Below are 11143 nucleotides of genomic sequence, written 5' to 3' on the forward strand. Positions count from 1 at the left end.
TTCAAATAATATACAAATCAATGTATTTGCATTATTTTTTGTTACAAAATGCATCAACAGTTCTAAAGAAATATTGTTTAAATCGCTCTATACTTTATGTAAAGAACACCACAAATAATAATAAAGATGTATTGACTCATATTATTTGGATTTGTCTCCACAATATATCATGTTTTGGTTAGCTTAATTGCATTTATCACATTTTTTGTTTAAAAGATTACACTTATTTATCAGTATAATGAAAGTATAAAATGTAGGGATTTATGTAGGTGTAAAAAAGTGGATGATGATTTATATAACAGCCAAACAAAATCAGAAAAAAAAAATGCAAAGGTTGATTTTTCAAACGGCTCTAAACGGAAAATTTACGTGGATAGTGTAGTTTGATTACACTATCACACGTTTGGTATATGTTTTCAAATATTTACGGAACTAGTGTATTTTTTAGAGAAGTCATGGATGGTATCCATGATTTTGGGGAAAGTCGTGGATGGGATCCACGAGTTTGGGGAAAGTCGTGGATGAGATCCACGACTTTGGAGAAGTCGTGCATCACATCCACGACTTTTTGATATATTCTCTCTCCATGGAAGTCGTGCACCCTATATACGACTTCCATTGTATAATAATAATAAAAAACTTTGTAGCCTAGTGGTTCTTGATTTTTATGGAAGTCGTATATAGGATACACGACTTCCATGGAGAGACAGAAAGTCGTGGATGGGATCCACGACTTCCCCATCCACGACTTTCCCCAAAGTCGTGGATCCCATCCACGACTTCTCAAAAAATACACTACTTTCATAAATATTTTGAAACATATATCAAACATGTGATAGTGTAGTCAAACTACACTACACTATCCACGTAAATTTTCCTGCTCTAAACATCAAATAAAAGCAAACTTCATACTTGTATTTCAAAAACAGAAAAAATAAGATGCAGAATTCATGATGATGTGTCCAAGATTTTTTTTGGGTCCTCTTCTCCTTTCTTTTTCTTCTCCTTATTATGTTTCTTGCAGCATTATCAACCAACATTTATGCGATTCATTTGCCTTATTATAACACAGTAGACTTATAAACCAAGCATTTAGGAAGTCATAGACTTTGCCTACCCTACTTTATCCACTTTCAACCCATTTACCTTCTTCATCAACTACCACCATGATCGAGAATCTTCTTATTCTCCTTCAATGATGGGTCTTTCAGGTACACCATGCTCTCTGCATTTTCTATACACTTTCATTTTATTTTTATTTTTTGGGCACTCTTCCTACCCTCTTTTGGATTCTAATACCCCATTTGAGATTTTGATTCAAAATCTATTTTTTATGTGTTTGCAGGCTTTTTTTTACTTGATCTCCTTTCTATTCATTGCTATATGAAACTAAACTCTATTCTTTGATTGTCTAGCTATAAATTCTGCAAGAATATTAGGCTGTGCGTTTGTAATTTGTGTCATTCTTTTTTTTTCCCACATTCATCTGTAATTCTTCAATTCTTGTTGGGTCACCTTCTATGCTTCTGATATGTCTGAAATGATAGCCTTGTAGTGTTTACAAGTAAGGAAAGTGGAAAAAAATACGTAGTAGAGTTGAAAAGGAAGTCGGTTCTTGTTTCTTGTTCATGAATCAATATCAAGAATCTTGAATCAAGAAATAAGAATCTTGAATCAGAATTCAAGATCCTGGTTCTTGATGAAGAATCAAGATCAATCAAGATCTTGATTTTTGTTGAATCTTGACTTCAAGAATCAAGATCTTGAGTCTTGAATTCAAAAATCAAGAATCAAGATCTTGATCAAGAATCAAGATTCAAGAATCAAAATCTTGAATTCAAGAATCAAGATCTTGAATCTTGATTTCAAGAATCTCTCGATTCTTGAACTTGAGTCTTGGCTTTGCTCTTCATTTTCATTTCTGTTTCTTTTACTGAAGTTGAGGTAAAATTCTGCATTTTCATTACTGAAGTTCTATATATGTTTGTTTTATGTTTCGTCCAAAAAAATATTTCTTTTACTGAAGTATCATCACTGCTTAATATGATACTTGCATATGATGCAGAGAATCCTGTTTTGTTATCACTTGTTTAAGTACTGTCCAGGTGTTTATTCTTATTTCTTTTTCTGAAGTACTTGCTGGCTTTTGTGTACTTATTATGAAAGAAGGGTGTAAGAGGCCTTAATGGATGAGAAGATATCATGCAAAAAAACATATTATAGTTTACAATAATTATTATACTTGCTGCTATGAGTTGTACATCTGTGATATATATGGAGATTAATTCCATGTCTATCCGGATTTCTCTGCTTTTATTCCGAGAGATTTATGTATTAATCATTGACACATTATGTTAAGCAACTGTTACTATTTGTTGTGGTGTTAGCTTTGTCTGTCTTAAACAATCCTCATGTATGAAGATAGACAAAAACAGGTGTAAGAGCCACTTAAGAAGGAGATTAGGAGAGGATTAAACTTACATTAAAAATCATTCCATTCTCATTGACATGATAGCGCACAAGAATTATATAGTGAGAGATCCTATCACACAAGAAGACTAAATAGATCCTATTGACATGACTTATTATCAGTGAAAATAAATAGATAATCAATTGCATTACATCCTCATGCAAGAGCAGTCTTTCCATAACAATTAATGAATATTAGATGCACAAATGACAATTACAAGGATGAAAGGTTAAATATCATATTACCATATGAGGAACAATAAATTTGTCTCACTTAAAAACCAGATGATGGCAGGTGTTATCACAGGGGTAGGCACAGTCAATAGCTTTGACAACTTCTCTATCAAAATACCAGTCTGCCACAGCAACTGCAATTGGCTGCAAGGATAATAAAATGTGTAATGTAAGCTTATAAGAACATTTTCTAAGAACAACAAATAGAAAAGGGAGGAAGGCATGAAGCTTAAGTAGTGAATATTCCATCAAAGGCTTTAAAAGTCACTTCTATCTATAAATTGTAAATGAAATAAGTCTCAGTTGTCCATTACATTTTGATGCTTCATGGAAAGACCATATTGATATGTTTCCGTGACATGTTCTAAGAGCTTTTGCCATGGCAAGGAGGTTTTCCAGAATGTTTTTTCTAATCCTCTCTATATTCAATATCCACTGTCTATGTTTCAAACTATATCTAAATCGCCTATTAAAAGAGAATGAATTATGAGTCTGAACAGATGTAATGGAACATTGACCCCCATAAGTTTCTTTAGTCCAACCCCATTGTCTGAAAAGAATGCCAATCTATATTGAGCATACCGTGTTCCCAAGAAGGGGAGAATCATCAGAAAACCATGTCCCTTGTCTCTCAGACTGGCAATGAGAAAAACAAGAATTTATGAATAGCCCGGTTTGAGATGAACTTGAGAAGTCTTTCAAGTCATTTAGCAATTGAACTCTGAAGTCTGCTTCACAGAAGATATATAATATTATGTTAGAAAGGATACAATAATGAAGATTTACAGGAGTACACCCATTGCTGTGTATAATTCACATTAGTAGAGACAGTACGTTATGAGAAGAGAAAAGAAAATGTCATACATGTACATCACTGCTCTGCATAATATGTAATGGTAGAGATTAAAGTCACCTTGGAGGAACTGAATTTGAGATGAGCTACAATTTGCATGGTTTGATTTGCAGTCATTCCAATAGCCAAAGGGGTCAGCTGAAGGTGGGGCTAAACTGGCTTGAACCTGATGAAACAATTATAAGAGTTAGACCATGTCATATAAAATTAATAGTAATCATGTTGAAGCATATATAAAATGCAATAAAGGGTTCAACATGAATGATTATCTTAGTTGTTACTCCTGGTTTGACCGCAGAGCTTGGGTTTTTGGTGAAAGTGTCAGTCCTAGGTTTTAGTGGTGTGAAATTCAGAATCAATTATCTTACTCTTAAAAAAGAAAAGAGGGTATTATAAGACAAAAAAACTGACTATGGGAGCCGTTTGAGGCAAAGGATAATCCAAGACAACAAATTAGTCAGGCAGGAACTTTTGGTGACAATGTGATGTATAAGTTTCAAGACATATGAAGATGTGTTCCTTGTAATTAGCATAACATCAGGAACATCAATAAAGAATACATGAGAAACAGTGCATTAATTAACGATACCTGCCAAGAATCATAAGCCGCATTGAGTATAAACAATGGAGTCTGAACATGCTCAGCCATATTCTGAGGAAAGAAGCACTGAAAAAAGATATACCACATGTTTAATATTTGAATGTTTAAGTAATTTCAAGTTTGGATAGCATGACATGGAGAATAAGAATTACCGAAGTCGGATCCAGTTTGTTGAGACAACTACTTGGCAAATTCTTTTGTACCTCCTACAGTTTCACTTTTCAAAACATCAGCTACATAACATCTTTGTACAGGTTTTCTTAACCATGCATCAAAGAAGTAAAACACTGAATAAATTTATGGTTGTGTTATAGATGTAATTTCATTCATATGCCCTCACTTAATAACTCAAGTATTTAGGATGGTGATTGATCTTTGACATATTACAAATCCTCTATAAGACTATAACTATGGAAATAATTTGTTGTTTTTGGCACATTATATATAATTAAATTAATTAAATATTATAACAAGATAGTCAGAACCAGAATCTACTAACATTGTAGTCTTATTCAGATTTTTTTTACTACAAAACTAAGTTAAATACCACCTGCAACTGAACTACACCTTCAAATAGATTCCTCAGTGTGTGGCCTCCAGATACATCAGTTCTACATGATTTAAGAACATACAATCAACTATAACAAAGTTTACACCAAAGGTATAATCTAGGAAAAGTTCTGTAAAGAAAAATATAAAACTTACGCGTCAAGAAAAAATCCTGCATCACTCAAACATTTAACTTTGGTAGATTCTGGAAACGAGTTCCGGAACTCATCACAGTGTATTATAGACGCCAGACCACCCGCGGAGCATCCAGAGAGAAGGGCCTGATATACATCTATTGATTACCATCCATGCATATTAAAGATTGAAGAACAGATATAGTTAATTAGTTGTATGAAACCTGTTCAGCATTCTGCATTCCTTTGGACATTAATTCCTCCATTGCAGCTAGCCATATCTTTTGTCCTCGGAATTGAAGCTGTGCAGACTGAAAACAAACAAAATTCACAAATTAAAGCAATCACAAATTCCAAAGTAACGAAACTCTCCTTAATAATTAACTCTCCAGCACTAAAGGGGATTTAGCAGAACCTTGTTCATTAGAAAGATATGTGTGTCATTCACATCAGTGAAGAAACAGATAATAAAAAAGATTTGTTCATTCAGTAATTTGAATAGTTTTACATTACAACAAAGTTTATGTTGATATTTGAAAATTTAAATACTCAACTTCTGTCCCAAATTGTACAAGCATAAGGAAAAGAATATGTGATGTGTTACTCTCACAGACCTCATCATGACTATCACCACTGAAAGATGCCCCATCACAGTACCTTAATTTGATTCTGTTCCAATTAAAGAAATCTGTGCACAATAGATTAGGTCCAGAAAAATGAGAGAACACGAACTTCAGTATACACAATTTTCACCCTCCAGGAGTGCAAATTTTAATGACTAAGATAATGTAAGCATGGTGAGTAGGGTAAAGAGAAAAACCAGGGTTTTCTTCAGCTTTATTGCTCAATATTCCCATGAATGGTATTTGACTTTCCATATACTTTGAGGAACCGTGACGACTAGCTTTTCTGTAGACACAGTTTCTAATGGTATTACACCATCCTCCTCCCTGCAGGTATTAATAAATGCATCAATGCTAGGCAAAGGTAGCATAGGAGCATCAAGACTTGAAATATTACTTTTTCTCTATGGCCTGTTTTCTCAATATACACCAATTATTATTACAGGCTAGAACAATAAGCAAATTTTCAGACACTATTAAACCTTGGAAATACTTGGACATACCTCCAAATGAACTAGCCAACTATTTGCACCGGATCCAAATCCACGATCCAAATGGTAACCAGGTAATGTTCCATCCAAACACACTGCCAGATTTGAAAGCAAACAAATTTATGCATTGGAGACTGTCTTTACAATTTACAGATAGGATACACAACCAACTCAAACAAGCATAAGCTGTCTATATTACATGTATTGTATAATTTAGAAAGCATACATAGATCCATACAAATATTAAATATTTAGTCAGGAATAAATCCAAACAATATCCATCGCAGGAGGTACAATCAAGGGATGTTCATGTGGAATATGGAGCATTTGAGATAAAGAGCTAACAGGTTAATCTTCTTCTGAAATTCCCCCATTATAGCACCCCACAAATTAGAATTGTTACTAAAGGCTAACAAGTAAATAATTTGGAGGAGAAAAGCAAGGCAACTCTAGCAAATAATAAGGCAAGATGAAGAGAGAGGTTAAAGGACCAACCTCTCAAATGCTGTGCATACAATTTTAAAAGGAGAAACATGATATGGATGAGCTACCAAATGTGGTATTTTATGTAATATCACAAAGGGTATATTAATATGTAAGATTCTCATCTAATGAAAGTGGGCCATAAAATTTATGCTTAGTGCTTACATCCTCAACAAAGAATGTAATGTGAATTGTGTAATACTGAGTACATATCACAAACAAACATAGAATGTGGCATTCACAAATAAGAAGAAACAACTGAAAAATAATTTGAAAGAGAAAAAGAGAGAGAGGAGAGAGAAACCAGCTCCTGTAGAAGCAGCTCCCTCAATAAGAGTGAGGCCAACCATGACAGGTTGGGGTAAAGAAGAAGGCTTTGTACTCGAAACTGAGACAGCACCATTTTCTAAGAAGGAAAGCATAGAGTGTGTGTCAGATCCAGAGGAAATAACCCCAGAAACTAAGCATGCAAATCCAACGGCTAACAAAACCAGCTTCATTGTAGTCTTGTTTGTCATATTCAACTTTCACAACTAAAACTACAACAACTACTGCTAAATCTCTCTATTGCTTTGTCTCTGCACAATTAACAAGGACCATTCATCGTTTCTCAACTCTTTTGAGAGAAGCCAAGCTTATCTTACTGCTTAAAAGCCAAAGTCTAGAAACACACACTGACTTTAGTGCACAACTTGTCCTCATATGTTGTTCTCTTTTTTCATAAAATCAAAACATTACACTTTAATATGTTGTCGTAAAAACTACTCCACCTCTTCATTATGATTTATGAACACATTCATAGTGCTTTTCTTTATACTATTTCCCTTATTTTAGTGATTTTGATAGGGACTTTACCAACCTTTAAGGCACGGATAAATCAAACGAATCAATTTATGTTTACTAGTATTATTACTAATAGATGTGTTCCCATCGATAACTCTTACTTACCCAAAAGGTATAATTGAAAGCACTAACTGAGCCAATCACGTTAAAATGTGGCTTTTAGAGGTATCAAATTTCCCTGTTGATAATTATATCATAAATTTTATTTTTATTCATCACTTTAGTCTCACGTTATTAAAGTATGAATAATTCCAATGAATCATCTAGATAATCTTTATAATCACTTGAGGGAAAAATATTACATACAAATTAAGAATTTTATAATATTAATTTTTTTATTTTATTCCATTTTTTCATGTTTTGAGTTTCCAAAAGGACGTTATTATAATTTATTTCATGTACAATTGACATTAAGTGCAACTATGAATGGTTAGAGACCCTAGTAATGTCAAGTGTTATAGTAATTAATTAACATTTCTATTTCAACTCTTTCTTTATTCAGTGGACCCAAGGGGGAAAAGGATCTGATGCTCTAGTTTGCTCTGTCCACTTATTACGGCATTGATTCTTTGCAAAAGTTGCACTGCATTCTTTTCTTCTTCTTTTTCTTTGGTATACAAGTTACAGAATTTACATTGCATTCTACCCTAAGGAACCAAACATAGGTTGAGTGAAAGTTGGCTTTAGTATTTGGAACTTCTTGGATATTGTAAATTAGTTTTTATGAATTTGTAATTTGAAAATTTGGTTTTAAAATCTAGCCTTTGGGATCAATAGAGTTAATTATGTGTGTTGCAGATTCAATATTTTAAGAATCATGTTTGCAATAACATTTCAAAAGTGATTATATTTTAGACTTCATTTGTTTAAGCTTTTTTCTGACCACATGTAAGCATATACTAGAAAGGGATAAAACTTTGTTCAAGTTACCATGGAAGGAATGTGAATAATCAATCAATATTAACTGCTGAGCATTAAAATCTTGTCTCATAAGAGATGTAAATTTTACTCTAGATTTTGTTTAGGAATAGAGAAAGTATGGTTCGTGTAGTCATGATGCATATTCTATTCAGATATCAGGTTTGAAAAACATACATTATTACCTTATAGAATCAATGACTTGTCAATAACAGAATGTTAACTAATGTTGAATTGACTCACCGGGGAAAAATTATGAACATTAACAGCGATCTCAGCTAATCCAACCTGCAATAAAGCACGCAGGCATGATGAATGGATATTCATATTTCAAATTGAGGACAGCAGAATAAAACATTTCAAAGAATCAATAACCTTTCAAATAATCTTTAAGAATCAATAACCTTTCAATATTATTACAATATTATGAAGAATCAATAACCTTTCAAAGAATACATCTGGATAAAACTCTATAAGCAACTATAAGTTACAAATGGGGAAAGGGGTAACTGTCCCCAACAAAAACTCTATTTGAGGAACAAAATGAAATATTCCTGTTCAGGAGCTTGGACACAAACTAGCACCCTAAAGGTTATTCTAATTGGGGGAAAATATCAATAGGAGAAGAAAAAAGGCTATAGACAGTCACTTGATAACACCTCATTTACTTCTTCACCAAACTTATGATGCTTGTACACTTCAAGCAATAGGTCTCTACAAGGAACAACAGCTCCAATTACTCAAACAAGCATAAGCTGTCTATATTACATGTATTGTATAATTTAGAAAGCATACATAGATCCATACAAATATTAAATATTTAGTCAGGAATAAATCCAAACAATATCCATCGCAGGAGGTACAATCAAGGGATGTTCATGTGGAATATGGAGCATTTGAGATAAAGAGCTAACAGGTTAATCTTCTTCTGAAATTCCCCCATTATAGCACCCCACAAATTAGAATTGTTACTAAAGGCTAACAAGTAAATAATTTGGAGGAGAAAAGCAAGGCAACTCTAGCAAATAATAAGGCAAGATGAAGAGAGAGGTTAAAGGACCAACCTCTCAAATGCTGTGCATACAATTTTAAAAGGAGAAACATGATATGGATGAGCTACCAAATGTGGTATTTTATGTAATATCACAAAGGGTATATTAATATGTAAGATTCTCATCTAATGAAAGTGGGCCATAAAATTTATGCTTAGTGCTTACATCCTCAACAAAGAATGTAATGTGAATTGTGTAATACTGAGTACATATCACAAACAAACATAGAATGTGGCATTCACAAATAAGAAGAAACAACTGAAAAATAATTTGAAAGAGAAAAAGAGAGAGAGGAGAGAGAAACCAGCTCCTGTAGAAGCAGCTCCCTCAATAAGAGTGAGGCCAACCATGACAGGTTGGGGTAAAGAAGAAGGCTTTGTACTCGAAACTGAGACAGCACCATTTTCTAAGAAGGAAAGCATAGAGTGTGTGTCAGATCCAGAGGAAATAACCCCAGAAACTAAGCATGCAAATCCAACGGCTAACAAAACCAGCTTCATTGTAGTCTTGTTTGTCATATTCAACTTTCACAACTAAAACTACAACAACTACTGCTAAATCTCTCTATTGCTTTGTCTCTGCACAATTAACAAGGACCATTCATCGTTTCTCAACTCTTTTGAGAGAAGCCAAGCTTATCTTACTGCTTAAAAGCCAAAGTCTAGAAACACACACTGACTTTAGTGCACAACTTGTCCTCATATGTTGTTCTCTTTTTTCATAAAATCAAAACATTACACTTTAATATGTTGTCGTAAAAACTACTCCACCTCTTCATTATGATTTATGAACACATTCATAGTGCTTTTCTTTATACTATTTCCCTTATTTTAGTGATTTTGATAGGGACTTTACCAACCTTTAAGGCACGGATAAATCAAACGAATCAATTTATGTTTACTAGTATTATTACTAATAGATGTGTTCCCATCGATAACTCTTACTTACCCAAAAGGTATAATTGAAAGCACTAACTGAGCCAATCACGTTAAAATGTGGCTTTTAGAGGTATCAAATTTCCCTGTTGATAATTATATCATAAATTTTATTTTTATTCATCACTTTAGTCTCACGTTATTAAAGTATGAATAATTCCAATGAATCATCTAGATAATCTTTATAATCACTTGAGGGAAAAATATTACATACAAATTAAGAATTTTATAATATTAATTTTTTTATTTTATTCCATTTTTTCATGTTTTGAGTTTCCAAAAGGACGTTATTATAATTTATTTCATGTACAATTGACATTAAGTGCAACTATGAATGGTTAGAGACCCTAGTAATGTCAAGTGTTATAGTAATTAATTAACATTTCTATTTCAACTCTTTCTTTATTCAGTGGACCCAAGGGGGAAAAGGATCTGATGCTCTAGTTTGCTCTGTCCACTTATTACGGCATTGATTCTTTGCAAAAGTTGCACTGCATTCTTTTCTTCTTCTTTTTCTTTGGTATACAAGTTACAGAATTTACATTGCATTCTACCCTAAGGAACCAAACATAGGTTGAGTGAAAGTTGGCTTTAGTATTTGGAACTTCTTGGATATTGTAAATTAGTTTTTATGAATTTGTAATTTGAAAATTTGGTTTTAAAATCTAGCCTTTGGGATCAATAGAGTTAATTATGTGTGTTGCAGATTCAATATTTTAAGAATCATGTTTGCAATAACATTTCAAAAGTGATTATATTTTAGACTTCATTTGTTTAAGCTTTTTTCTGACCACATGTAAGCATATACTAGAAAGGGATAAAACTTTGTTCAAGTTACCATGGAAGGAATGTGAATAATCAATCAATATTAACTGCTGAGCATTAAAATCTTGTCTCATAAGAGATGTAAATTTTACTCTAGATTTTGTTTAGGAATAGAGAAAGTATGGTTCGTGTA

General features: G+C 32.9%; 1 protein-coding gene across 4 annotated transcripts; it reads right to left on the minus strand.

Annotated features, from left to right (window-relative positions):
- LOC109336015 (pectin acetylesterase 6-like) lies at positions 2579-10078 on the minus strand. 4 transcript variants are annotated; one of them, XM_019572342.1, is made up of 13 exons: positions 9920-10078; positions 9555-9828; positions 5967-6049; positions 5661-5790; positions 5455-5528; positions 5065-5151; positions 4863-4987; positions 4708-4768; positions 4310-4363; positions 4146-4223; positions 3617-3722; positions 3286-3431; positions 2579-2847 (listed from the first exon to the last, which is right to left on the minus strand). In XM_019572342.1, exons 2-13 carry the CDS (start codon positions 9766-9768, stop codon positions 2740-2742), a joined length of 1266 nt encoding a protein of 421 aa, XP_019427887.1. In that variant the 5' UTR covers positions 9769-9828; positions 9920-10078; the 3' UTR covers positions 2579-2739. The 4 variants fall into 4 exon arrangements, with proteins under 4 accessions (XP_019427887.1, XP_019427884.1, XP_019427885.1 ...); XM_019572339.1 differs by lacking the exons at positions 9555-9828; positions 9920-10078 and adding exons at positions 6742-7015; positions 7107-7265; XM_019572340.1 differs by lacking the exons at positions 9555-9828; positions 9920-10078 and adding an exon at positions 6742-7265 and having other exon boundaries at positions 2579-2690; positions 2726-2847.

Source organism: Lupinus angustifolius, chromosome LG20 (assembly GCF_001865875.1).
Source record: "Lupinus angustifolius cultivar Tanjil chromosome LG20, LupAngTanjil_v1.0, whole genome shotgun sequence".
Lineage (NCBI taxonomy): Eukaryota > Viridiplantae > Streptophyta > Magnoliopsida > Fabales > Fabaceae > Lupinus > Lupinus angustifolius.

What these genes read in the sequence shown, in the direction of transcription:
- LOC109336015 (XM_019572342.1), bottom strand. Translation starts at nt 9,768, where the DNA reads ATGACAAACAAGACTACAATGAAGCTGGTTTTGTTAGCCGTTGGATTT. An exon ending in AGCTGCTTCTACAGGAGCTG is followed by an intron (nt 6,050 to 9,554) that starts GTTTCTCTCTCC and finishes CAAATCTGGCAG; the next exon opens with TGTGTTTGGATGGAACATTA. An exon ending in GTGGTGATAGTCATGATGAG is followed by an intron (nt 5,152 to 5,454) that starts GTCTGTGAGAGT and finishes GTTTGTTTTCAG; the next exon opens with TCTGCACAGCTTCAATTCCG.